Source organism: Ascoidea rubescens, assembly GCF_001661345.1.
Source record: "Ascoidea rubescens DSM 1968 unplaced genomic scaffold ASCRUscaffold_6, whole genome shotgun sequence".
Taxonomy (NCBI): Eukaryota; Fungi; Ascomycota; class Saccharomycetes; order Ascoideales; family Ascoideaceae; genus Ascoidea; species Ascoidea rubescens.
In genome coordinates this window covers 936,492-964,129 of record NW_017962918.1, presented here as the reverse complement: position 1 = coordinate 964,129, position 27,638 = coordinate 936,492, and the positions used below count along the sequence as shown (strand labels likewise).

General features: G+C 32.8%; 13 protein-coding genes and 1 non-coding gene across 14 annotated transcripts in view; 8 read left to right on the top strand and 6 right to left on the bottom strand.

The window, feature by feature from the left end:
- Positions 1-758: 758 nt before the first annotated feature.
- On the top strand, positions 759-2,678 carry ASCRUDRAFT_75966 (uncharacterized protein). Its single transcript, XM_020193291.1, has one exon. The coding sequence runs from the start codon at positions 924-926 to the stop codon at positions 2,448-2,450; it is 1,527 nt and encodes a 508-aa protein (XP_020047583.1). The 5' UTR covers positions 759-923; the 3' UTR covers positions 2,451-2,678.
- Positions 2,480-2,929, bottom strand: BUD31 (U2 snRNP complex subunit BUD31; the record flags this gene model as incomplete). Its single annotated transcript, XM_020194556.1, has 1 exon — positions 2,480-2,929. One exon carries the CDS (start codon positions 2,927-2,929, stop codon positions 2,480-2,482), a length of 450 nt encoding a protein of 149 aa, XP_020047582.1.
- A 329-nt stretch (positions 2,930-3,258) lies between these two features.
- On the top strand, positions 3,259-4,817 carry ASCRUDRAFT_75965 (uncharacterized protein). Its single transcript, XM_020193290.1, has one exon. The coding sequence runs from the start codon at positions 3,314-3,316 to the stop codon at positions 4,598-4,600; it is 1,287 nt and encodes a 428-aa protein (XP_020047581.1). The 5' UTR covers positions 3,259-3,313; the 3' UTR covers positions 4,601-4,817.
- Positions 4,818-4,942: 125 nt separating this feature from the next.
- On the bottom strand, positions 4,943-5,905 carry ASCRUDRAFT_80992 (pyridoxal kinase; the record flags this gene model as incomplete). Its single annotated transcript, XM_020194555.1, has 1 exon — positions 4,943-5,905. One exon carries the CDS (start codon positions 5,903-5,905, stop codon positions 4,943-4,945), a length of 963 nt encoding a protein of 320 aa, XP_020047580.1.
- Positions 5,906-6,199: 294 nt separating this feature from the next.
- Positions 6,200-10,583, top strand: ASCRUDRAFT_75963 (uncharacterized protein). The gene has a single exon (XM_020193289.1). It carries the CDS (start codon positions 6,224-6,226, stop codon positions 10,418-10,420), a length of 4,197 nt encoding a protein of 1,398 aa, XP_020047579.1. The 5' UTR covers positions 6,200-6,223; the 3' UTR covers positions 10,421-10,583.
- On the bottom strand, positions 10,306-11,420 carry ASCRUDRAFT_148068 (uncharacterized protein). The gene has a single exon (XM_020189259.1). It carries the CDS (start codon positions 11,295-11,297, stop codon positions 10,479-10,481), a length of 819 nt encoding a protein of 272 aa, XP_020047578.1. The 5' UTR covers positions 11,298-11,420; the 3' UTR covers positions 10,306-10,478.
- On the top strand, positions 11,337-12,703 carry LST8 (TOR complex subunit LST8). Its single transcript, XM_020193288.1, has one exon. The coding sequence runs from the start codon at positions 11,544-11,546 to the stop codon at positions 12,456-12,458; it is 915 nt and encodes a 304-aa protein (XP_020047577.1). The 5' UTR covers positions 11,337-11,543; the 3' UTR covers positions 12,459-12,703.
- A 25-nt stretch (positions 12,704-12,728) lies between these two features.
- On the bottom strand, positions 12,729-15,316 carry ASCRUDRAFT_75960 (amine oxidase). The gene has a single exon (XM_020193287.1). It carries the CDS (start codon positions 14,958-14,960, stop codon positions 12,825-12,827), a length of 2,136 nt encoding a protein of 711 aa, XP_020047576.1. The 5' UTR covers positions 14,961-15,316; the 3' UTR covers positions 12,729-12,824.
- A 1,949-nt stretch (positions 15,317-17,265) lies between these two features.
- On the top strand, positions 17,266-17,349 carry ASCRUDRAFT_t74. The gene has a single exon. It is a non-coding gene; the product is annotated as a tRNA-Gln (tRNA).
- Positions 17,350-17,974: 625 nt separating this feature from the next.
- ASCRUDRAFT_75959 (uncharacterized protein) lies at positions 17,975-23,524 on the top strand. The gene has a single exon (XM_020193286.1). The coding sequence runs from the start codon at positions 18,319-18,321 to the stop codon at positions 23,473-23,475; it is 5,157 nt and encodes a 1,718-aa protein (XP_020047575.1). The 5' UTR covers positions 17,975-18,318; the 3' UTR covers positions 23,476-23,524.
- A 323-nt stretch (positions 23,525-23,847) lies between these two features.
- IDI1 (isopentenyl-diphosphate delta-isomerase IDI1) lies at positions 23,848-24,961 on the bottom strand (the record flags this gene model as incomplete). The annotated part of the gene is made up of 2 exons (XM_020194682.1): positions 23,848-23,865; positions 24,101-24,961. The coding sequence occupies 2 exons, from the start codon at positions 24,959-24,961 to the stop codon at positions 23,848-23,850; spliced, it is 879 nt and encodes a 292-aa protein (XP_020047574.1).
- Positions 24,962-25,150: 189 nt separating this feature from the next.
- TIM9 (protein transporter TIM9) lies at positions 25,151-25,848 on the bottom strand. Its single transcript, XM_020189258.1, has 2 exons — positions 25,618-25,848; positions 25,151-25,525 (listed from the first exon to the last, which is right to left on the bottom strand). Exons 1-2 carry the CDS (start codon positions 25,693-25,695, stop codon positions 25,340-25,342), a joined length of 264 nt encoding a protein of 87 aa, XP_020047573.1. The 5' UTR covers positions 25,696-25,848; the 3' UTR covers positions 25,151-25,339.
- On the top strand, positions 25,628-26,949 carry URA3 (orotidine-5'-phosphate decarboxylase). The gene has a single exon (XM_020193285.1). It carries the CDS (start codon positions 26,002-26,004, stop codon positions 26,803-26,805), a length of 804 nt encoding a protein of 267 aa, XP_020047572.1. The 5' UTR covers positions 25,628-26,001; the 3' UTR covers positions 26,806-26,949.
- A 66-nt stretch (positions 26,950-27,015) lies between these two features.
- FAS2 (trifunctional fatty acid synthase subunit FAS2) overlaps positions 27,016-27,638 on the top strand; it is a gene marked incomplete at both ends in the record, with an annotated part of 6,030 nt that continues 5,407 nt past the window's right edge. Inside the window, one exon of the mRNA XM_020190530.1 lies at positions 27,016-27,589. Within this exon, the coding sequence (XP_020047571.1) occupies positions 27,016-27,589 (574 nt within the window). The remainder of the gene's footprint in view (positions 27,590-27,638) is intronic.

Genomic DNA, 27,638 nt, shown 5'->3' with positions numbered 1-27,638 from the left:
GATTTTACATCCGACTGACGGTCGCGTGATATGTCGGCCAATCCAGAAGGAATTAGTCAAGCCGATTTCTGGCCGTTCGTCACGAGCTAATACACTTTCGAGCATTCGTTCTAGTCGTTCAAATCCGGATGCAACATTCGATTCAATTAACTCAACTCTTTGATTTAATTCATTGATTTTGGAAGCCATTGGTGGAGTATCAAGTTCCTTTTCATTATCACTATCAGTATTCTTGACTTGGATGCTGTCAGGTTAACAGTCGTCGAAGGAAGGATAGAGATTTCTTCTAGTGCTCATGACTTAGTAGACTTCTCTTTCCTTTTCCTCTTGGTTTATTTTATTTCTATCTAGCTATTTAGTGATCATATTTATATTGTTTGGATTGCAATCTTCATCAAGGTATTTGTGAATTAAATGTTTTTTGTGGAAACACAATTTTCGTTCCATAAGTGGTTAAGTCTTGTGTATTTGGTTTGAAGTTTGGTGTGAAATTTGCAATGCGTGAAATTATGTCAGCGTACGAAGATAAAAACGTTCTGGTTGTTTAGGTTAGTCACGTGCCTCTACCCTTCGATTGCTGTTTCTATTTGAATATATAACAATAGAGAAGCACTGATATTCCGCCCATACAATACTCCAGTAGCGTTGCGCTGATTTGGAGTTTTATTTGCGAGTAGATACATAATTGATATATATTAATTGATAATATGAAATGATATATGATTCTTTTAGTAAAAGCACTGCTATTGTAGTTTTGTGGACATCAATATAGACAGAGAGCTAAAATTGGTGGTTTGAGTCAAAGACATCAAAAATCAAAAAATGATTTGATCCGCACCACTAATTTCGGCCCATTTCAAATACCAACTAGGTAAAAAAACATTTTATCAGAACTGAAATGCTCCAATTTGATCAAAGATATAATGACTGGAGCGAATAAACACCAGCTAGAGGAGCACAATAGAAACCATAAAAGAGCAAAGCTATCTCAAAAGGTCAAGGTTTTAGATTTCATCAAAGAAAACCCAAATTATTCATTGAGGGGGATAGTTGATCATTTTTTTGGAAACAACTGTGATTTCAAATTATCAAAGAGCACAATATATGATTGGATTAAAAGTGAAGAAATACTAAGGAAAAGATTTGAAAGTTTTGAAGGAATCACAAATCAAAGAAGAGTTAGTCATTCCAATTTTAAGTATCCTGAGATCAATAAACAATTGTTTCAAATTATAAACATTTTATTGATTGTAAATGTAAATTTAACAGAAAATTTATTCAAAAAAATATGGAAACTTATTGCTTTTAATAACAAAGATTTTTATGGTATATCTGACGATTATATAAATAATGGGCCACCAAAGGGTTATTTATATCGATTTAAATCGAAATTCAATTTAAAATTCATTAAAATTCCAAATGAATTGAAAAATCTAATTAATAATAATAATTTATATTACGACGAGGATAATAACGATGTTGTTGCATTAATTAATTTTGCTGAAAAAGTGGATCAAATTATTAAACTAAAATTGCCTGATTTAAATTTCAAAGATCTTTATATACATGATAATGATTTTGCTGATATTGAAAACAATCAAAAGAATATAATTAATAGCAATAAATTGAATCCAATAAGCAAAAAAAGAACAAACATCAAACAAATAAAGGATTCTAGCATTCATCGAAGTATTCAGATTAAGAATATCGAAAATAAAATCAATAATAATCATAATAATATTGAAAATGATAACGAAAACAATGTAGTTAATCAAATCATCGACTATAATGATTTGGAAAATATTGCACCTCAATTACATTCAAATAGTGATAATTCATCAATGTATTTGTACAATTCAATTTCCCACAATTCCATTAATATGGATAATATAAGTAATTTACAAAATATAAATATGAATGATATAAACAATATAAACAATATAAATAATATAAATAACTTAAGCAATATAGATCATATGAATAGTTCTAATATTGATAATAGCTTACTACTAGCTGCTGCTGTTATGGAAGACAACATGAGTATTAATGATGACAATCTAAATAACAGTCATGTAATTTTGACAAATAAAATTGAAAATAAAAAAATATTTGAGCAATCAAGTTCTGATAATAAAAATAATGATCAATTACAGCTTCAAGCAAATGTGAACCATGATAATAGTGATAGTGATCGTGATGATGGTGATCACCATAATGATATAAACAGCAGTGTTGAAAATAATACTCAAACCAATGTCAACAATCGTGAAGAAAAAAATCTGAATACTCACAATATTTCTAATAAAGTGAATTATGAAGAGGTGTTTGAGGCTTTAAAAATATTAGAAAAATTCCATCAAAATCATTTATATTATGAAAACAGCTTCAGATTATTTCTAAATTATTCAAAAGTCTTCAATAAAGAAATTTTAGACCATATAAACAAATAGGTAATTAAATAGATAAATGAAAAACCAATTTAATCAGAGCTAGCACAACCTCTGCAACCGCAGTTTACACATTTTGTAGAGTTTTTATCATCAGTCAAATTTGCCTTTGGAACCCTACAAATACATGTAAAGCCATTATTATTGTCATTACTCATTATACATCTCAAGCAACATAAATTTTCATATCCTTTTTTTTTCCATTTTGCAATTAAATGCAAATCAGCAAATTTTTCCTTGAGTAGCCACAAATACAATTCCCTTGAAATAATCTGTCTATTGTAATACAAATCGTAGATATATCTCGATCTCTTGTGGTAGATTTTAAATATCTCCCATAGTGGTTCGTTTTTATTGACACTTTTCTTTAATTTAGTTAATTGGATCTCTTTCAACTCATCTTCAAATTCCTTCAACTGCGGTTCTAGATCTTCAAACCCTGATGGGGGTTTTCTTGTTCTGGATGTTCTGATTTTAGGCATGTCTGATATCTTTGGTGATGAAGAGCAGCATTATCACTGAAAGAGGATCTTTGGTCTGGTTTCAGAAGTGGTTTTGAAGTTTTTTATTCCGAATCGGCAGAGTCGTCCGGCACTCAATCAGCGGATAAAATCACCGTCAGCTACGAATGAATTCCGATGCAACGGTGCATTCGAACCACAAACAACATCACACATCTCCGGAACCGTCTTCCGGAGGGGACGTAAACGATGGCCACAATGGAGTTTTTCCAAGAGAAAGCAAAGCTGATTTTACCCGGTCTTTGTGAAGTGATGGTGTTAGGGTATTAATAGATTGTGACTTTCACCTACGACAATCGTTATATAATCTCAATTTTTTTGAATTCTGTTGGTTATTTTTATAGAATGGAAGCTGCTTCGTGGAACGTTGGATATCCTATATTTGGTGCCAGGTTTTTGGATGAAGATACATTGTTAGTGGCTGGCGGTGGTGGTGAAGGAAACCATGGAATACCTAACAAATTGACAGCTTTGCAAATTGATTTCAGTAGAAAGAATAAAGTCATCAAGAAATTTAGAGAATTGCAACTACCTCCAAACAGCGATTCTCCCATGAGTTTGGACACAAATGGAGAAATCATTTTGATGGGTTGCAATGAAGGTTCAGAAAAGATTAAAAAAGGCAAGAATTGTCATCTAAGAAAATATGATTACATTGATCAACATTTAGTGTTCAGCAAATCTATAAATTTATTCACCGATTTCTCAAATGATATAAATAATTATACAAAATGCTGTTATATATCTGATGATAGTTCCATTGGTTGTATATCAAATTCCAATGAGAAAAATCCACAGTTAATCATCATCAATACATCCAATAATCAGTTGAAGTTGAAATATAAAATCATTGAAAAAACGAATAATATTATTAAAGATTTGCACATCTCTCCTGATGGGAAAACAATAGTTTATATTACAAGTTCTACTTTTAAAGCAATATCAACTGTCAGTGGAAAGATTTTAATATCAAAAAATTCATCAGCTCTTTCGACCAGTTCTCAAACATTGATCTTTGCAAAAATTCGTTTCATCAATAATAACGAATTTATAATTGGTTGTAATATTAATAATAAAGGTGGAATTTCAATAGTACATTATTCAATTTTAGATCAATTATTAATTTCGAATAAATTAATCAGTAAAAAAATTAAATCAATAACTTCAATGGATTTTTGGCCAAATATTATAATTAAAGTTTATCAAGACATTAAAAACCCAGAAAAAACAATCACGAAATCTGAGATTGACATTAATAATTCATTAATTTCCATTGCTGGTAATAACTATTCAGTAATCTTATTAAAATTTAAAAATTTTAAAAACTTGTTTGAATTTAAGAAAACCCATAATTTTGTAATTACAAAAGTCACATTTTCTCCAACTGGTCAGTATTTAGCTAGTGTATCTGCTGCAAATACTATTCATGTTATCAAGTTACCTTCAAAATTTATAACCTCAAATCAAACACAAATCAAATCTAAAAATCTAAACACTTTCTTATCAATCATATTAAGTTTATTATTTGTGTTGATTTTGGCAATTTTAATTCAATATTTGATAAACAAGAAATTAATCCAACATTTGATTGATATACCTACAATTAAGTCAGAATTAAAAAAAAGAAGATAGAAATGTCATTAATAAGAATATATCAATAATTATGGATTATTAATCGGTTTTCAAATCTGGTTTTATATTTTTGTGGTTTATCTTATCTTACCTTAACTCGTTTAACCTGTTTTAACTAATATTATTCCGCCTCAACTTTTTTCATTTTATATTTTTTCTGAATTTTGTCAAGCGAAAGTTTTCTTCTAAATATTTCTTTTAAATTTTTGTTTTTGTTTTGTCTTAGTTTATACTCTTTATATATATATATATATATATGATGTCATTAAAATAAATTAAACACTTGTTTCTATTCTATGGTATAATAAACTATTCATGTCTAAAGCTTTGTCTATAATTTATCTATTGGTTTATAAACATTGGTTTATAAAACAAAAAATTCTCGGAATCATTCAATAATTTTATGGATTCAATTAATCTCAAATCATTTACTTTAATTATTTCATTATCGAAATTTTTGGTAGTCTTGTTTGAATTTGTATAAATTTCATAATTATAAGTTAGTTCTAAGACTTTATAAACAATTGATAAAGTATTATTTAGGGCGTTGACTAAAGGAATATCATCATTAATGTATTTGTGATATGAATCTAATAAGATTGATGATAAAAGATCCCCACTTCCACTAAAAATTGCTTTTATTATAGGAATCTTATAGTAAAAGATCTTTTCCTTTGAATAACCAGCAATGTAGATGTTATCATTGTCATCTTTAACTTGAATTGATGTTATTATAGCATTATCAATTTTGGGATATAATTCATGAAATTTCTTAAAAGATTTTGTCAAGTAGTCACATATGTTATTAATTGAGCTATAATTTTCGTCTATTAAGAGCTGTAACTCAAACTGATTTGGCGTGATTAAATATACCAAACCACTTTTCAATATATCTTTATAGACTGGTAAAATTTTCTCGTCGACATATGGTTTGCCATTGTCACCCATCACCGGATCCAAAAACCATTTTAAAGCATTGCTATCGTTGCTATCAAGGCTGTTTCGATACTGCATAGACTCAAAGATGATCGATAGCGTTTCTGGGCTTGGGATGTATCCAGTCAAAACAATGTCATATCTGAACTCTAGCTCATCTATCAATTGAAGCAAAATGTCTTTGATTTCGTGGTTAGGATATCTGAAGCCCTTGAAGGACTTGTAGGCTGGATGGTTTGAAAACTGGACAGTGTTGACAGAGTCCACATTCCAGCCCTTTAGCTGCAAAGTAAAGGTGCTGACTTTGTTTCCCACATAGCCATGAACGACATGGGACTGAATGCTCAATATGTTCCCCTTGGCCTCCATTGCAATTGTCGAGAAGTTGGATCAACAATAAGATTATAAGATTATAAGATCATAAGATCATAAGCTCAAGACAAAAAGAAGCAAAACTCCGAAAGCTGCTCCGATAAGGCTCGGACATCACATGCCTTTCTTGCCGAAAGTAATTCACAGACCTCTAATAATTACACGTGGTTTTGTATATCAGGGGTTTGTTCAAAAGGGGTTTGTTCAAAAGGGGTTTCTTCTTCGCGATTCAAATCTGAGAAGCACTTTCAGTACAAACAGCTTCTGGGACTGAATGGATATGTGCAGGTAATCGACAGTGATATCTGATTGACTATGTCAAATAGTTATTTTTCTTGGAATAACAGCAGCAATGGTAACAGCAATGGTACCAAAAACTTACTAACCCCAGTGATAAAGTGCTTGGAGACCGATATAATTGAAGATGGAAATGAAGTTTATGTTTTCAGAATTGGCGAGCATCGTTACATGAGAAGGAAAATTGGAAGCTGGTGCAATATATCAGAGTTTGCCTTTTTAATCACCTTGGAAAAATACAGAACGAAATTCTATAGTTATTTGGATAAATATGATTCAGAACTATTTGAAAGTTCAGGGTATCAATGGGCCAAATTAAGCGTTGTGCGAAAAATCTCCAAAAATTGTAAACTTTTTAAGCAATTAAAACCTTTATTGAGTTTCAACAGAATTGCATTGACCTCTTATTGTGGTTTCAAATATTATGAAATGTTTGTCATCTTGGATTACAATTGCAAAATTAGAATACTAAGAAGAGTAATGGGCGATTTGTTCAATATAGATCAATTGAGCTATTTATATCGTGCTTTATTTCATTCAAATTCAATCAGAATTAGAAAAGATGCTATTGAGGCATGTAAAGAGAAAAATATCTTAACCCAGTACAATGATCCAACTTTGGTTGGTGGAAATTGGATCAATATCAAATATGCAAGAGATTTCGCTGAAACTTATCATTTACATGAACATATTCATCATTTATTAGATTTTAAAGTAAATCAGATCCCTAATGATTATAAATATCCTCTAACTGATATGGAATCTAAAACCAGAAAATTTTATGTCTATTTTTCCCATGGTTATTCAAAATTTCATGGCTTTCCAATAGAATTCTCAATACCTGATGAACGACTTGAGAAAATTAAAAACTACAAAAATCTAACTTCGAATAAAGTAACAATAACAATGCTAGGCGAATATGTTACCATTAAGGGAAACGATCAAATAAAATCCACAAAAAGTTTCACAATTTATCGAAGATATAGCGATGGCTTTGTGAATTTTTCAAAAATTCTTCAAATGGCTGTATTTAAATCAATATCAAAGCTAGACGATCGAAAACCTGAAGATCCTGAAATGCATGTTGAAAATGAGTTATATTATAGAGAAAAATTATTTCGTTTTTCCAAAAATGTAGTATCCACTGAAAATAAACCAGCATTAGATGGTGTCTGGTGCTCTCCAAAAGATGCATTAATATTTTTGGATAATTTTGAAGAAGAGCATACAACTTTGTTAAACTTACTAAACAAAAAAGATTCTCTATTATTTCCATTGAATGAAAATGATGAAGATAGTGATGATGAGTTAGAAATTGTCAATCTGCTTGATCAAAATAATTTAGTTATTTCAAGTATTCCAAATATTTCAAATGCTCAAAATGCTCAAAATAGTCAAAATACTCCGAACAGTCAAAATAATCTCATAAATGATGATAACGAAGCAATTAAATCTTCTAAATCTCGGGAGAAAAATCAAAAAAAGAAAACCCCAATAATTATTAGCTTGGACGAGGATTATTCCAATATTATGGATGACATGGAAGTTGAAAGAGTGGATCTTGAAGATGAATATAATAGTTCTATGACAGACAAAATTGATAAAATGATGAATCATATTGATTTAACTAGAGCAGATGCAACAGATGACTTGATTGAAATCGATTTAATTAAAGATTTTCATGACAATGATGTTTTAAAAATGACCTTTGAATCTCAAAGTCAAAATGCTCAAAATGCTCAAAATGCTCAAAATGCTCAAAATTCAAAAAATTCAACTTATAAGAATCAAACTAAACAGCAAACAGATGTCTCCAATCAAACCACAGTGAAATCTAATTCCAAAACATCCAAGGAGCTTTCCAAAGACAATAACCAAACTTCAAATGACACAGATATTAGTAGTGACTTAAGTGACAATGACAGTGAAAGCGAAGGTGAAACCGATAATGAAGATAAATATAAAAGGGTGGATAATGTTGAAACCGGCAATAAAGATAAAAAAATCACTCAAAATGATGATTATAGTGCTCGCTCAAGTGAAATTGATCCAAGTGAAGATAGTTTGTTTCCGTATATGAAATCTCCTTCAAATAATTTAAAAAAAAGAAATTTAAGAAGAAAAAGTAAACATATAATTTCATCTTCAGATTCTGAATTAGAAGTCCAGACAAAGTTAACTGCACAGCAGCATGGAATATTTCAAACAGAAACAAAGAAGCAAAATAAATTGTTTAAATTAAATTCACGAAAAAGGCTGCAACATGAAAAGGAAAATCCATTAACAAATAAAATTGCTGAGTCCACAAAAAAACCTGAAAAGAACCAGGTGATTGAAAAAAGTAAATCAGATTCAAAACAAATGCCATATAAATTTAATATCTTTGAAACAAAATTCATTAATTTGGTAAAAAATTTAAAAAATACAATATTTAGTGATACATTTGATTATATGTCAATGGATAAAATATTTCTTGAATTAGCGACATTTAACACATTATCCAAAGATGTTTTAGATCAATCAAATGTATATGTTGTTTTTGAATTGTTGAAAAAGAAACTCATGTTTAGTAAGTATAATCCTACGATTGACTATTTGACAGAAACTTGGGAAGCAACTTCAAAAAACAACATAGAAAAAAATGTCCAAAACCCCCTCAAAGGTACTGATATTACTATAAAAAAAATGAAGGCATATAATAAAACTAATCAAATGAATTTTCAAAAAAATACTAATGATAATATTAATGATAATATTAATAGAAGAGAAAGTTTTACACTCAATAGGATAAAGGAATCCGCCAACGCAATGAGACCAAAATATCAGAATAACAATATAAATGCATTAAATATTAATCAAAAAGAAACACATAACAATGTATATTTTACAGATACTAATGATGAAAATAATCGCGTTTCTTCAGATCCTAATGACGACTATGTCCCTTCACAAAGTAGTAGTGATGATGAAAATTATTTTTCCGATTTTGATCCTGATGAAAATAAGTTTCTAACTTTAAATAAAAGTAAAAAAAACAATTCCAGATATAATGACTATTCCAATCAAAGAATTAATAAAAATAAAAACATTGACAATTTCATTAATGGAAGTAATGAGACATCTTGTAGTTTTAATAATAATGATTTTAATAAGAATAGAATGGAAAAATTTGAAGGCAATCCAATCATAAATAAGACACTAGACAATAAAGATGAGATATCAGATGATAAAGGCGAGATATCAAATGATAAAGACAAAACAAGATTTTCAAAAACGTCACAATCTTTAAACATATCTAACCAAATAGACAAAAATCAAATTTTGGACTCAAAATTCGCTCTGCCTAAACAAAACAAATCTTTAGAGAACACCATAATAAACAGTATAACTCAAAATCAAAACAAAAGTAGAAATGAAATCTCTAAAACTCAAAGAGATAATTTTTTTCGTCAGAACCCAATTCTTAAAGATATCCCGTTGGTAGGGCTTCATGAACAATCTTTTTTTAATAGTGTTAGCTCTCAAAAACCTGTATATTCAAACACAATTGGATCACAAACACTGAAAGCATTATTGAACTCTCCAGTAACAGTCAAACCCTTATTTTCTGATCCCCCAGAAAAAAAAGCAGATTCAAAAATAACATCACCTCATAAATCAGGTATCCAGGAATATAATAGAGTCGAAGTTCATTTGGATCCGAAAACTCGAATTTCCAATAAAAGAAAACCGTCATTTTTGCTGTTTCCTTCTGATAGAGAAAAACGTTTTCGAAAATTACCAACTAGAAATACCTCTGAGTCCAAAGAAAATAATAAAGTTGATAATCCGAACACAAATACTTTTAGTGATAATGAAATGGTCAAAACTCTGGATAGCAAGACAAAAAAGAATTCAGATGATGAATCTAATTCAAATATAAACATAACAACTAATACTAATGAAAATCCCCAATTAGAATCTAGAGAAAACTTAATAGCTCAGTTATCTAACAGTTTTTCATTGGAAAGTGCTGATAATACTTTGATCAAAAAGAAATTGATTGAATTTCTGAAAATTTCCAAATATAATGATAATATTTTTACTCAGTATAAAGTATCTCTGCAAGATAACTCAAAACTAAACGATTTTTTAAAAAACCAATTATTAGAAAAGAAAAATCAAATACCGTTGTTCTTTAAAATTTTGGAAATGGGGTTATTCAAAGAAGATTGAGAGCCTTCAAGTAGATTTAAAATTATGCTTAATGGTTTTGTATTATAGTTTTAGTTTACTAAACATTTTTTTTATTGTATTTTAGTTTTTGTAGATTTTTAATATCATTTGAGACGTCAGAGGTCCAGGATTTAATTAGCAAACATAAAATCGAATTAACCACAGGCAATAAAAGAAAGAAGGAGAAATAATTTGTAAATTTATTTTCAGCAATGATAAATTTTCTAATATTGAGAACTGTTAAAATTATTTGAACAGAATTGTATACTACCTGATACCAATCGTTATGGTTAAACAAATTTATAAATTTTATAAAGAAATTTATCTCATCAGGCTCGAGTTCTTTCCGAGTTTTTATTTTTAGTTCATTTAAAGAATAATAATTCAAATATCTTAAATTTATCATTGACATCAATATGATCAATAATGAATTCAAACTGTAAACCCCATACACTCTTAGTTTAGAGAAAAATGGAGCCTCGACCAACGAAATAACCAATAGCAATTTAATATAATTCTTTGTCTTTTCATAATTTATGTCATTATACAAAGAAATTAGCTCGTCTTGTTCATCCAAGTCCAAAAAATCACTGTTGTTTAACGAATCAATTCTCGAGAACTTGTCTCTCGTTGAGCCTGTGGTAGTAGTAGAACTAAATCCCAAGCTTAAAGCAGCATCTGGACTAAAACGAGCCAGTCTTCCACGACGATTGAACATTGCAAAGAAGATATTGATGTTTGTTCTTCTCATCCAGCTTGAAAACAAAGAAAAGGGCAAACTTCTGACGCCATTTGACCCGTGTCCCTGGATCAGATTGACATGTAGATAGTGCATTTCAGTGCATATGCTGTGAGCCTGATTTCTTTGAAGAAGCATCACCACATCTTGAGGAAAGAACAGTTATCGTGAGTAGCTGTTTGGGTAAATAGTCAAAGCAATAATTACATTTAGACTGCCAGATTCTTTAAAAAGTTCAGCTTCGATTTCACTTATCACTTTGAAACGCATTGTTTCTATCATTTGTTTTATGCATCTCAAATTAGCTGATCCGATCCGCTCATAGTAAACCAGCTTGATTTGTTTTCAGCAGAATCAAAAACCATTAAGAAAAGATAAAGGAAAATGTCTGTGATATTAGCTTCCTATGGTTATGATGCCACAATAAGATTTTGGGAGGCTTTGGATGGTGTGTGTTCAAGATCGATACAGACTCCTGATTATCATATCAATAGACTAGAAATAACATCTGATAAAAAATATCTAGCTGCTGCTGGGAATACAACCATAAACATCTATGATATAAGGAATAAAAACTCAAATCCAGTAAGCAAGTTGGAGGGCCATGTCCCAGGATCTAACATCAATTCTATCTCCTTTGCAACCGATAACCAATGGATGGTGTCTGCGTCTGACGATGGAACCATAAAAGTTTGGGATATCAGATCAAACAAAATTGAAAGTGATTGCAATAATGGCAGTCCAATAAATGATTTGTCTTTTAACCGTAGTTCTTCTGAAGCCATTACTTGTGATCAAGAAGGAAGGGTTAAAATATGGGACATTGGCATGAAAAGAGCAGTTCATGTATTAGAACCAGGCAATGAACATGTAAATTTGCTATCTGTTACTGCTGCTCAAGATTCCTCTGTTATCATAGCAGCTAATAAAAAGGGCCAATGTTTTGTCTGGAGCATGGATAGAAATAAAGGTTCTTATTACGGTACTAGATCATTTACAGCTCATAACACTTATATCACTCGATGTCTTCTATCTTCAGATAGAAAGTATTTGGCAACTTGTTCTGCTGATCACTCTGCAAAAGTTTGGAATCTTGACAATGATTTTTCGTTGGTTCAAAGTCTAACTGGTCATGCTGGTTGGGTATGGGACTGTGCTTTCAGTGCTGATTCTGCTTATTTAGTGACTGGTTCCTCTGATAATATGGTTCGTCTATGGGAATTGGGAACATCTAAAATAATTCGAAAGTACCAGGGCCATCAAAAGGCTGTCTGCGCTGTCGCATTAAATGATGTTTAAGTTTTATATTGTCTAATTTCAAAGATTGTTATTGTTATTGTTTCATAGTTTAGTGAATTTATCAAATTTTTGCAAAACTCTAATAACGCTTACTTTATTTCCAGATATATTGGTTTACAAAATATTAATTTTATAAGATTATACTAAATATGAATTAGAATATATGTAAATATATATGTATATATATGTGTGGGAATATGTATATGAAAAATAAACAAAACAAAACAAAACAAAACAAAACAAAGCAAAAGAAAAACAAGACTGAAAACCATTAAAGACTAGATAAAAAATATAAAAATAAGTTTTAAGTTGCAAAAAGGTAACAATTTTTTTTATATTTTTTATTTTTATTTATTTTTAAAGAAACTATTCTTTTTGGAAACGACAACATGAGATTTGGCCTGAAGTGTTTTGGAAAGCTAATCTTGAAGTAGTGTCAGTCTTGCTAACAACTTCTTGGTTGGTAGCAGCTCTAGCTTCAGAGGTAGTCATAGCATGAGATGGAACAACATCCAAAGTTGGGTTTTCTAAGAACAAGTTTCTTGGTCTTAATAATAAGGAGAATGGCTCTACTGGCATTAATGGGAAATCTTCTGGTGCTGGGAAATGGGTGATACCGAAAGTGTGGAAAAATAAGATATCAGTATTTTCAATTGGAGCATCACCATTACCAATCCATTTTCTCATACCACGAACACCTTCACCAGACCATTGTGGAACATGTTCACCAGATGGATACAACATTGATGCTTCTGGGTAGTAGTTGTTTGGATCTTCTTTGAATGGAACAACTTGAACAGATTTGTCAGCCCATGGAGCTCTCTTGGATACTAATGAACCCGGTTTGCATAATAATGGAGGACAGTGGGTAGAGACTAATTTATAAGTAGCTGGTTTACCAGAGTAAGGATGAATAGATTTTGGATTGAAAATGTCCCAACTTCTACCAGTTGAAGATTCATAGTTGGTCAATGAATCTTTAACGGTTTTGAAAACAGTTTTTTTGGCGTAGAAACCATTACCATACATGTTTTCTGGAGAACCTAATGGAGGTTCATAAGAAGCAGCATCAACAGTGGCAGCAGAGTTACCGTCACCATCGATTCTTGGGTGAACTCTTAAGGAGAACAAATGTTGATGGTTGTGGGCATTGACCATTGGGTAAACTTTTGTTCCAAATGGATCAGTGACTTCATTTTCATCGCAAACATAGGTGTTTAGAATACCAGTTAATTTGACTTCCAATTGGATAGTACCATCTTGCATGAAGTTCCAGTAGAGACAGTATTCGTAGTTGGCGGCGGTGTAAATTTGGGAGATGACCAATTTAGTGGCTCTGGTAACGATGGAAGTAGCAAAGTTGTCTCTGAAATCCGAGTGTTTGAAAAGCAAACCATTGTCTTCTTCGTGGATACAGACAGCATGTTTGACAGTGATTGGGTCACCAGCTCTGTCAACAAAGTGAGCATCAAGATAGTGAATAACACCCTTACAGTCACAACCAAGAGACAAAGGGTTTGTCATTAAACCAGCACCATATTCACCAATATCCAAGGCGTGTTTTCTTTGGTGAGGAAAATAAGGATTACCGTAAGGAACAATTTGCTCAACAAGAGAGATACGGTGGAAAAGAGGTCTGATTTTACCATGGTCATTGAAGGTGATATCAGATAAAACGATACCTTCTCTGTAGTTGAAACCAACGTGGAATTTGAAATTTGACCATTCCATGATGTTGTTTTCCATTTTGAAAGAAACACCTTCTGGTTGGGTGACATTGATTGGTTTAGCATCAGTTCTGTAGCCAGTTTTCTTTTTGACATCTGGTGGGTTGAAGTTGGCGTGAGGGTGTTTGGAGACTTTTCTTCTTCTTTGGGGGATATCAATAAAGACGACTTCGTGAGCTTCAGTGTCAACAATTGGACAGAAATCTAATGGATGGGAGTATTGGGAATCATCTTCATTTGATCTCCAGTACATAAAGGCTTGTTGTAATCTTTTAGCAGAACCCCATCTTTCATCGTAACCAATAGTCCATGGGTCACAGTAAACTTCGTGCATTTTATCAGCTGGAACACCCGAGATAACACATTGTTCAATAACTCTAGGATCTTTTCTGATGATGGATTCGGTGGTTTGTAGATCTTCAACAGTTAAAATTGGTTGGACACCTTCAGTAGTTTTTAAAGTGATGACAATAAGAGAACCGAGATCAACAACACCTTCTTGAACACCAGCAACGTTTTTTTCTAAAATAACAAAGTAAGCTAAACGTGGGGGAAGAGGGCCATTTCTTTCTTTCCAGTTAAGATAAGCGTCCTTGGTTGGTTCTCTGAGAGTAACTGTGTTGAAAGAGATGTCTTTTGTAGAATATTCGTTTTTAACAACAGAGACAACAGCTTTTAATTCGGCAATAGATAAAGGATCTAAAGGATGAGCTGGGGTTGGAGGTGGAGCAACAGAGGCAGTAGCTTGTGCAGCGATTTGTTGTAAACGTTCCATTTTGATTGATAAAAGATGTAACTGAAAATAGAAAACAAGGGATAAAGAATATTAATGAAAAATAGCAAATATGGAATATTGAGTATGGAAAAATAGTGAATATGGAGTATGGAATAAAAGAAACTATTATTACGAATGATAATGGAATAGTTAGATTTAGATTGATAGCTGTTGGTGAAGAGAATATAAAAGCAAAAGTGAAATAAATGGGGAAAAATAGAAGAGCTTATATAGTTGATTTTCCAGGTGATTCCAACCCATAGAACCATAATGGGAAAGAGGATGGTAGTAACAGAAAGGAAAGCAGACATTCAAACTGGTTGAGATTATCAGATAGCATCTCATCTTCAAATTTGTCTAATATGGGGAGACACTTTCAATACAATCGAAAGTCGATCGAAAAGAAGAATGGAAAACCAAACTCGATTAGGAAATGAAAGATATCGAAAAGCGAACCGAACAGGCGTTCGTGTGCATGGCCGGTGCTTTATCGCAGTCGCTAAGAGTTTGTGTGTCCGCTTAGTGTTTTTAGGTTCTTTTTCGAGAAAGAGCTTGATCTTGTTGAGATGAGAGAGGATGAGAGAGTATTTCAAGGGTTGGACGATGCTGGATAAGGGAGAGGCAGAGTGGTTGTCTGGTCGTTCAGTTCAGCCATTTGGAAACTGGCTCTGCAGAAAAGAAGAGGTGAAGTATCGGCCATGTAGTACAAGCAGGCCTTTTCTTTTAGAGTGGGCGTACAACGTTTGTCAGACGTAAAAAATTGATTTTTTTCGGCTTGTAAGTTTGTAGAAAGAAACTTAAAGAGTAATGAAATATAAGCAAGGGAAGAGGTTGAAGAAAAGAAATGGTTACTGTAAAAGGATAAACATAAAAATGTTTGCAAATGTTTGCAAATGCTTGCAAATATTTGAAATACTTGTTGATGTTTGTGAAAATTAACACTAGACGCACGAATTTTTCTCCAGATCAAAGTTGTTTTTTGCAAAAATAAACAAAGTTTATTGGTTTTCAGAATTTGTAGCTTCGTTGCATTGGGCCTTTGATTGCTGATAGTGCATTTTGTGTTTGATATCTGAAATCAGCTTGGGATTTGGGGATGTTTTTTGAGGGAAAGAGCAGTCGGTTCGCAAGCCCGGTATCTGGAGGGCAGACGCTAGTTAAACCACTCCGCTTTTCGAGATTCTCCCGTTCTGATACGGGCTTTGATGGTTGTTTTTACTTTCCGCATCGGGAAGGCATTAACAGAAGTTAAATCTGAGATGAGATAAATAAATACAATTTGTGATCCAGCACTTTATTATTATCGCACTTGAAAAATCCAACCGACAATTAGAGATGCAGATTATGAAAACTTTGAAATTTGTTTCTTGCAGACCAAATCAAGATTCGATTGTGTATATATATAAAATAAAAAGGAAAGAAAAAGCATTGTTAACAACATTTAACCCAATGAAGCCTTTATTCTTTAGTAAAATTCAAAAGATTGTTGTTTAGTTCTTCCTCTGAAATATTTATTGCTTTTGTTTGTTTGTTTTTTTATTTTCATTAAATGAACAACTAAATGAACAACTAAAATTTTCAGCAACAAAATAAAAAAAACAAATTCGTTCGATTTAACAAAAAAGAAAGTGGAACCACCATATCTTTTTGTCCTTATCGCTTCTCCTCTTATCGACGGTGACCATGGTTGTGGGTTCATGTCTCTCCTCTCATTTGAATGTTGGCTCCATCTTCACGGAATCAATGAATAAAGTTGATGAATAGCTTACCAATGTTGTTAATTAAAACAAGACCTTGTTGAGCACTATTCATATTGGAAATGTTTACATATTATCGTCAACAATCGCAATCAACAAACGCTGCTGATTTATCAATGTGTAAATGAACTTGTAAGTCGCTATTATCAAGTCTGGTAGTTCTTTGAATAAAAGAGATTTAATAATTAAATGAATCGCTGCTATTTAACAATAAAATATATATTCATCTACATAATGTTGAACTGGTAAAACCACCATCAATTGAAAATGGATGATAAAACATCGCAGATGAGAAAAAGCTTAGCGCAGTGGCCGGATGCAGGTATTAATCATCTTGTCCAAATCCATATATCCTGGGCTGATCCACAGGACTTGATGATTTGATAAAACAAACGCTTTTATTTGCTTGAAATTAAAAAATTACAAAGCTAGCTAATGAATTGAATAGAATATCAAAAAACCTATTGTCCTACTAAAATATCGTGTTTTTGAACATCGTTATATTACACCCTGTGATTTTTGGAGGCTTTTCGAGACTAGCCTTGTTTGGTTGTATAGTGTAGTGGTTATCACTTTCGGTTTTGATTGTTCAAAGATTCCGAACAACCCCGGTTCGAATCCGGGTACGACCTGTACTTTTTTGCAATAATCTTCCTAAACATTGACAACAAGGTGTGTGGGAACTACATCAAATGAATATAATAATAACTAATTGAACAGTGAATTAATCAATGGCTTTTAAATTTGGCTAAATTATCGATAGTACATGCTTCCTGTTGTTCCCAAAACCTTAAATTGGAAACAATATCAACTTTGATATATATGAGCAAATATGACCCAATCCACAAGCTTTTGAACAACAATAGGAAACTAAACAGAGAAAGTACATATTTCTTTCAGACGTCCTCGCTGTTATCTATTGTAATGAGTTTTCAATTTACAATAAAGTTAAACTACGATCACATTGTTAAAAAATAAGCTAATTTGATGCATCTAAATTTTACTTGATGAGATGTTGCTTGCAACTATATATGTCTTTGTTGATCATCCAGCCGTATTGCTGTCCACGCATCAAAAGTAGCACATGGAGGATTTACAAAGTAGAAAACAGCACATCCCTCATGGAAGAGGCAAAGAGTGCTCTCCGTCAGCAACGCGTCTCGCTGCGTCACCGACGGAGCTTTCCCAAACCAACATCTTTGACCCGGTTTATGCACGTGTGCATCCACATCCGTGTCACGGTTTGTGTTTCCACCTCAGCGGTTATGCACGGTGGTTACCCTACTCTGTTTTTTCAGTGAAGGGCTTTTCTTCTCACTTCTTGAGAAGCCTTTTCTTATCAGTATCTCAAAACACACCAAACAGCATCTTCAACTCCTCGTCTACTCTTATTCCACTTCTTCTTCTGTTCTTCTCCAGTTCTCCTTCAGTTTTTTTGTTGTCCACCATATACCAGACACTCTACTGCATCTTCTTTATGTGTCTGTTCCCAGATACTCTTTACTGAAGGATCACACCACAGATAGCGGTTTTCTACCACTTGGATATAATCCCTATCAACCAACAACCACACACTGTTTTGCTAACCACCAATTCAAATTATGAGCAAGAACAACCAGCCTCGTCATCCCTTTTCTATATCTTCCATCACAAACCATCCCACACAACCAAAGACCTCTTCTCACTACCATCTTTCCTCCCAACAATTGGATGATCCCAACTTTCGCCAGCTCCACCCACCTCCTGACTCATCTTCCATATCTCTAGAGCAGCAAAGACTGCAATTGCTGTCTCAACAACTGCAGCAGTCAAGAAACCTTCAGCAACCACACCAGCTTGATCTTCGTCAGCAACAACACTCATTGCAATCTTTGCAGTCTTTGCAATCTTTACAGTCTTTGCAGTCTTTCCAAAATGCTCAACAATCCACTCAATCCCAATCTCATGTAAAGCAAATTTCTGTTCAACATCTCTCTAATCAGAGCTCAAACCAAAATCAAAGCCAAAATCAAAATCAAAATCAAAATCAAAATCAAAATCAACTTCTTCAACGTTCCGAACAAGAATCTGCTTTCAAAACACTTAATTTTGATGATGCCATCTTGTATTTAGATCAAGTAAAACAGCAATTTCAAGATAAACCTGATATATATAACACTTTCTTAGACATCATGAAGGACTTCAAATTTCAAACAATAGATACTCCCGAGGTTATTAATAGAGTATCTACCATATTTCATGGCCATCCAAATCTAATTCAAGGCTTCAACGCTTTTTTGCCTCAGGGCTATAAAATTGAATGCTCCAATGATCCTTTAGATCCAAACCCAATCATAGTCACTACTCCAAAGGGCTCCATTTCTGTTCCTGATATTTCAGTTTACTCAAACAATAGCAAGCTAAATAGCATTACCAACAACAATAACAACAACAATAACAACAATAACAACAATAACAGCAATAACAACAATAACAGCAATAACAACAATAACAGCAATAACAACACTTTTAATAAAAAAATTAACACGAATAATATGAATATCAATAATCTTACCAACAACTCTTCTCCCAGCCTCAATAATATCAATCATCCCACAAATTTTAATAATGTAAATAATATTAACAATCTCAACCATCCCAGCAATTTTAATAACATAAATAATCTTGCCAACATCACAAACATGGCCAACCTCAATAATTCCAACAACCTTTCCAATTTCAATAATTCTAATAATTCTAATAATTCTAATAATCCTAATAATCCTAATAATCCTAATAATCCTAATAATCTCAATTCTAACCTATCCAATAATGGCCAGCAATATTCATCTCTACTTTCAATAAAAACTGAAATGCCTGAAAATAGATACTTGAACATCGACAATATAACAAACATGCCCATAATTAACTACTCTCGTTCTCGTTCTCCATCTCAACCCCAAATGAACGACGCTATTTCCTACGTTAATAAAATAAAAGTCAGATTCTCTAATAAGCCCCAGTACTATAAAAGATTCTTGGAAATCTTACACACCTACCAAAGGGAGCAAAGACCAATTGAAGATATCCATTCTGAAGTTATTTCCTTATTTAAAGATGCCCCTGATCTATTAGATGATTTCAAAAAATTTATTCCCTCCTCCGCCATCACAAACTCTCTAAATAACAGTAATAATAATAATAATAATAATAATAATAATAACAACAACAACAACATTAATAATAGCATCAATACCATTAATAATCTTATAAACAACAACATCAACCTTTCCTCTAATCAACCACAAAATTATTACGATCAGCTTCACTCTCAACAGAGTCAATACACTTACTCTGACTCCGATTACAACTCATTAGTGCCTCCCTCCATCAACGACAGTGAACTTAATAACAATGATTCTAACATCACTCGAACAACAACTCCTCCAAACAATCTAGAATTACCACCCGTCGGAAATTTTCCTCCTCCTTCAGCTAAAAAAAGAGAAAATCCCTCTGCTGCTTTTTTAAATAATCCAAATGATGAGCCTCCAATTTCAAATGAAAGAAATTTATCTGCCTCTCAAAATTATTACTATATTCAATCCCAATCCCAATCTCAACCTCAATCTCAATTCCAATCTCAATCTCAAGCACAAGCACAAGCACAAGCACCAGTACAAGCACAAGCACAAAAACAACTACAAAACAAATTTCCACAAAATAACCAACAATTACAATCTTTACCTTTATTATATAAAGGTTCTCTGGATATAGCATATGACTCTTATCAAAGCTCTTATCTGGATTCAAACAAATTACAACAAAATAAATATTCAATCAATAATCAAAACTTGTCTGACGAAATCTTTCATTTCAATAAAATCAAAAATGCAATCAACAATATATTATCATATAACAATTTCATGAAACTAATATCTTACTATAACAGTTCCTTAATAGATTTTGACACCTTAATGGAAAGATCTCATAACTATATTAGTTCACAACCTGATTTATTTTCTTGGTTTAAAAATTTTATGAGTGGCGGTGATGATTCATCATCAAAAATCGAAAATACTGACAAGACTAAAAATAAACCCTTCAAAACTAAAACCCAAGATAAAAACAAGATAATCATCGAAAATTCTCCTTTGAATCCTGAAAAATTTAAATTAACCTTGTATGAAAAATCTACTCCAAGTTATGTTAAACTCCCTAAAGATATAACCTTGAAAAATAGATCAAGGCTTGGTAAAATGCGTCAAGAGGTTTTAAATGATGAATACGTATTATTGCCTAATTATTATCATTCAAATGACTCTAATAAGTCTTCAACAAAAATAATCCCTATAATTAATTCAAGAAAAACAACTTATTCTAATAGATATCAAGACCATTTACAGGAAATTGAAGAAGAACGTCATTCTTATGACTACTATATGGAGACAAGTCTCAAAACCTATCAAACCCTCGAAAATATTGGCCATAAAATTGCTGCGTCATCTCCTGACAATAAAGCTGAGTTTAACTTGGCAGATGATCCAATTTTTTCATCCCAGATTAATAAAAAAATTATTCAAAAGATTTATAGAGATAAAGATGTTAGTGACTGGATCATAAAAAGATTGTACGAAAAACCACAAGTTGTTATTCCAATTGTATTAAGAAAATTAAAACAAAAAGAAGAAGAATGGAAGAGATTATATAGAGATTGGAACAAAGTCTGGTATGAACAGGAAAACATTTATTTTAAAAAAAGTTTTGATGTTATAGGAGAAAATTTTAAAGCAAAAGATCAGAAATTTTTCAAGACAAAATCCTTGCTAAAAGAATTATCAGATAATAAAATATTAAAGATATCAGAAAATGCTATCAATCCACTAATTAGTTCTATAATTGGTTTAAATGATGGAATCCGAGATAATAATTATCATTTTATCAGTAATAATATTGATCTTTTAAAAGATAACAGCAAGCCTTTATTTACATTTTTTAAAATCATAATTTGTTACTTGAAAAAAGATTTGCTATTGTTGAATGAAGAAGATTTTCATAGTAGAAATAATAGAACAATCCGCACTCAAACTCTAATTAATATCAAAAAAAACAACAGATACTCATTAGATGATCATGAAAACTTTAAAGTTTTTTTTGTGGAGCTTTTAAAATTGATATTTCATATACCAAATGATTTATATAATAAATTGTATGAAATGATTGAAGTGAGTAATGAACAACGGTATGGAACAAAAATTGATAGCAGTGATTTTCGTGCAGCTGAAAGTCTTGTAAATTCAAATATGGGAAAGATTTCAAACTCCAAAAAACGTTTGTTTAAGGATATTGATAAAGATAATTTTTTGGAATCAATATTATCAAATCATAGTGGTGCCAAACGTACAAGTAAACAAGGTGAATTCAAAACAATTTCAAAAATATCCAATAATTCTGATGTATCCAACAATAGTGTCAAAGTCTCTGATGAATTAGAAGAAATTTGGATAAAACTAGTTGAAAGAGCTAAAGTTGCTTCAGAGGAACCAACTGAATTACAATTAATTGATAGTATCAAAAATAAAATGTTTTGTAATCAAGATATCTATATTTTATTGAGAATCTTTTTAATCATTTTTGAAAGATTTCAAACTTTAGCTGAAAATTTTTCGGAAAGTGACCAAATTGAAATTGTTGAATTAATTGAAAATTTAATCAATGAAAGAATCAATAAGTTTGAATTTGAAGAGACTTTAATGGAAAAATATAAGGGAAAAGAATTTTTTAAATTTTATACAATTGATGTGCTATTGGAGAAATTTTTTGGTTACATGTTTAAAATAATAATAAATCAAAAGTCATCAGATATTTTATTAGCGTATAGAGAGATTTCAAAAACTGATGATAAAGATATTAATTTGGAAAAATTTACAAATTATGAAAAAGATATCAGAGCTATTATTGGAAATGAAGAGGATTTATTTAAGATTCATTATGGTTCAAATGAGTTTAAAGTTGAATATATTTCTTCCGATGATATACTATTAGAATTTATTAAAGAAGGGGATAAAACGAAATTTGAAGAGTATATAAAATCATATGTGAAATTAGTTCCCACGGAAGGTATTTCCACGATTAAGATTAAGTTGCCATTTTTTTCTAAAAGTTTGATCAGTGGTGAAAATTCCGATAATGAGAAGAATGAAGAAAATTTTGCAGATTTCCAATTGAAAATTAGAGTGTCACCAATAACATATACATTATTTTTTGAAGAAGGATCATGGGACGAATACACTAATGGGAAAGTGTACAAAAATTTGAAGAAAAATAACAATCAGATTAAAAAAAGTGTACAAAAGTTGGAAAGTATAATTAATGGTAAATATGGGTGGAAAAGAAATGTTAAAAACCCTGATTTTTTTGAAGAACGATTTCGATTTTTAGAAAAAGAAGGATTGAACGATTATGATAAATTTAATATCAAAGGAAATGGAAACAAGATGCGAGATATTTCGAATCCTGTTTTATTGCATCTACGAAACATTTCAAATGGAAATATCAATAGCAATAGCAATGGGAATGTGAATGTGAATGGGAATTCTAGCTTGGTAATAGGAGATCAAGATCAAACACTTGATGGTGATTCTACCATTGACAGTACAATTAATGATAGTAAAACAGAAAATATCGTTAATGATATAAGTATGATAACGGATGTGAATAGCAATGTTATGAGTAATTTGAAAATAATGAATGAAGATGAAGTTAAACAAAAGAGTTAAGTTTTTAGTTATAATTTATTTTTTAGTTCAGTTCAAAATTGATAATGGAATATTTTTTTTATTTTTATTTTATTTTTTTGTTTTTTTTGTTTTTTATTTTATATTTTTTATTTTATATTTTTTATTTTATATTTTTCTTTTATTTATGCAATTTTGTTTTATGTCAATTCTCTCTCTCTCTTTTTGATTAAATTAATTAGCCAAGCTATTCTTTTTTGATGAATATATTATTTTATATATTTGTGTATGTGATTAAAGTAGATATAATATATATTAATAAATAGATAGGAATATTGTTAAGTGATATTAAAGTAATAGGCAGGTAGTGGTGATGGGTAGGTAAAGTGGATGAAATAGACAAAGAAAAAAAACTCAAAAAGAAATAGAAATCTTGGTAAAGAAATCTATAAATTTGTTTAAACAAAGACAAAGAGCATTTAAAAAAAGTAAACACAAACACAAGATAGAAGAAGAAGAATAAGAATAAAAATTTAAAAATTTAAACTATTGAAAGTAAACATAGTAATTATAATTAGGTTTAATCAAAAAAAAACAAAAAAATAGAGAAAAGGAAAAAAAAAAAGAAATAAGAAAATCAAATCATATGTTCCAATTCATGATTAACAGGCAAGTTTTGATTATTGATTAATTTTTCCCACCATTTGAACAAATATGCTTCGCAGATTAATTTGAACCAAGGAGTGAAGATGATGCTTTCATCTTGGAACATTTGTTTCAATTCTGTAATAGAGACGTATCTGTAGTCTTTGATTTCGTTCCAGTTTGGGTTTAAAGGTGGGTTATTTGATTTGATGAAGAGTATGTAGTCAATTTCGTGTTCAGCCCAGTTGGTATCATTTGGATTTGGAGCCATGTAGTGGATTCTGGTTAAGAATTTGAATTTTTCAATTGGAACGAAACTGGGATCGATCCCTAGTTCATGAAATAGTTTTCTTTGAGCAGCATTTTTGGCACCGAGGATTGATTTTTCTAGGGTGGAACCAAATTCAGATGGGGTTAGTAGAGGATGAGAGCAGCAGGTATTTGTCCACATATTGGCAAAGGTGATTTTTTCGTCAGCTCTTTGTTGTAGGAGTAGTTTGAATTGGTTGTCTGAGCTGTTGAAGAGGAAGACCGAGAAGGCTCTATGGAGGAGGCCACGATCAATGTTTGATTTGATGTGGCAGACTTTTTTTGTTGCACCACCTAAGGGAGTGTCGTGGTAGTCAGCGACAATGCAATTTTCGTTCATTAGTTTGATTTGTTCTTGGTCATGGCCCTGGAAGAGGAGTGAGTCTAGTTTGGAAGGAGAGGAAGAGGAAGAGGAGGAAGAGGAAGAAGTGGGAGGAGAGGAAGGAGATAGAGATAGATCATTGGATAGTGGGATTATGTCGTCTTTAAAGAGAGATAAGATGTCATTGGGAGATAGAGATTTGACCAAATCGTTGTAAGATTTAGAGCCATCGACAGTGTGGGAGATAGTCATGATGAGGAAACGAGTAGGCGAGTGAGTGAGTAAGAAGAGGTATAATTCAAAGAGAAAGAGAAAGAGAAAGAGAAAGAGAAAGAGAAAGAGGGTTTTTATATAATATTTGGGAAAGTATAAGAAAGAAGAAAGAAGAAAGTAGAGTGAAAAAAGGAATTTATACACAAATCAAAAGAGAGTTGGAATTCGTTTAAGTGAAAAATTCGAGGAAGAGCGAAGGGTCGTATTTCGTTTGGTGATGAAAATGGAAATTATTCGCAGTAGATATATATACAAGATAATAGGTTGTGTGTATTTAGATAGTGTATTTACTTGGGAAGATATTTAGTGTAGGATAAGAGAAGAGAAGAGAAGAGATATAACGAGCACAAGTGTTGGTTAGCGTCTCATGTTTTGCATCAATTTCTGGTTCTCTTCCTGGAATCTTAAACCAACTCTTTCGCTGTGCTTTAGGAATTTTTCAGTGCATTTCAAGACACAGCTCTCTTCTTTGCCAGATAGGTTTTTGGAAGTGAAATCAGTGACACAGTCAGTGAAGCATTTTTCCACCAAGTTTGAGTAGAGCTGTAGGACGATGGGTTGGGATTGTTAGTATATCGTTGGGTTTGGGAGGTTGAGTTGTGTGGATCATTGAGGATGGTGATCAGGATACATACACGCATGAAGTCCTTCATTTGCTTCTGTTCAACCAAAGAGTTGAACTGTTGTTGTTCACGAGAAGTCAACTGGTCCATTTTTGAGTGTGATAGGGGAGAGAGGTGGAGAGAACAGGGGAATTGGGGAGGCGACTGTGGTGATTGTGGTGGAATTGGTGGAGCTGGTGAAGATGAAGGAATTGCTTTGGAAGAGTTGAAGAAATTTGCCTTTCGTTTCCGTTGCGGCGGATGCGGAAATCCGGGACGGAAAAACAGAGGAGGAAAAAAAGAAGAGGAAAAAACGAAGACGAGGTACAATTGATGATACTGCTTCTTATTGCTGTCGATTCTTGGTGCAGTTGATTCTTATTCCTATTGATTAGTGGATACTGGTGGTAGATAAGAATGGCGTTGTTATCGTACTTAGAAAGAGCAGAGGCGCACTCTTCTCCGTTGGTCAAAAAGCTCTTTGGGATCATGCAAAGCAAGCATTCCAACTTATGTGCCTCCATCGACGTCTCGACTACAAAGGAGTTTCTTGCATTGATCGAGCAGTTGGGACCGTATATTTGTTTGGTTAAGACTCACATCGACATCATCAACGACTTCTCGTACGAGAAAACCATTGCACCGCTATTGGAGTTGAAGAAAAAACACAATTTTTTAATCTTTGAAGACCGGAAGTTTGCAGACATCGGCAACACAGTGAAGCACCAGTACAAAGATGGCATCTACAAGATCTCGTCGTGGGCAGATATCACCAACGCTCATGGAGTCACTGGCGAGGGAATCGTGAGAGGGTTGAAGGAAGCTGCAAAAGAAACAACGAGCGAGCCCAGGGGTCTTTTGATGCTTGCAGAGTTGTCGTCGAAGGGCTCGTTGGCGAAGGGTGAGTACACCCAACAGACCATCGCCATTGCGAAATCCGACAGGGAGTTCGTGATCGGTTTCATCGCCCAGAACTACATCAACGGCTTCGACGAGGGCTTTGACTGGGTGCTTATGACCCCCGGCGTGGGGTTGGACGACAAGGGCGACGCCCTCGGACAGCAGTACCGTCTGGTTGACGACGTCGTGTTCGGGGGCACTGATATCATCATTGTGGGCCGAGGCTTGTTTGGTAACGGCAGAGATCCGGCTGTCGAGGGTGAGAGATACCGTCGTGCTGGGTGGGAGGCATACCGCGCCCGGAGTGCCCTTTCCGGCTAAGCAACCCGTGCTGCTGGCGTCGTTTTTTTGTTGGAGCGCTGGGAATTGTTGGCCGCATTCCGCGTGCTGATTGGCCCGTACGATCCAGCAGCATTTTTCACGTACTCTGCTATCTTATATAATCTGTCCATATTCATCCCATCTTATTCTCTTATCCTCTTCTTTCTCCCCAACTGCTTCTTTGCAACTCCCATCCACTCATCTTCAGCAATGCGTCCAGAAGTCGAACAAGAACTCGCTCACACCCTTTTGATTGAGCTTTTAGCTTATCAATTTGCATCTCCTGTCAGATGGATCGAGACTCAGAAGGTCATCTTTGAAGAGAAAAAGATCTCCAAGTTTATCGAAATCGGTCCATCTCCAACTTTGGTTGGGATGGCAAAGAGAACTCTCAAAAATTATGAACCTTTTGATCAAGCCTTGAACATCAATAGAGAATTGTTAAGTTACGCAAATGACCAAGCTGCCATCTATTACACTGAAGCCCCAAGTGCTCCAAAGGCTGCCGTCGCTGCTGCCTCAAAGAAAAAAGCAATTAAATCTGATTCTGCTCCCAAGCCTAAGCCTGCTGCTTCAAGGGCTCCTGCTCCTATTGCTGCTGCTCCCGCCCCTGTTGCTGCCGCTGCTCCTGTAGCTGATCAACCATTGAAAGCCACCTTTATTTTACAAGTTATTGTTGCTCATAAATTGAAGAAATCTCTAGCTGACATTCCAATGTCAAAGACTATAAAGGATTTAGTCAACGGTAAATCAACCATTCAAAATGAAATTCTTGGTGATTTGGGTAAAGAATTTGGCTCAACTCCCGAGAAACCTGAAGATACTCCTCTACA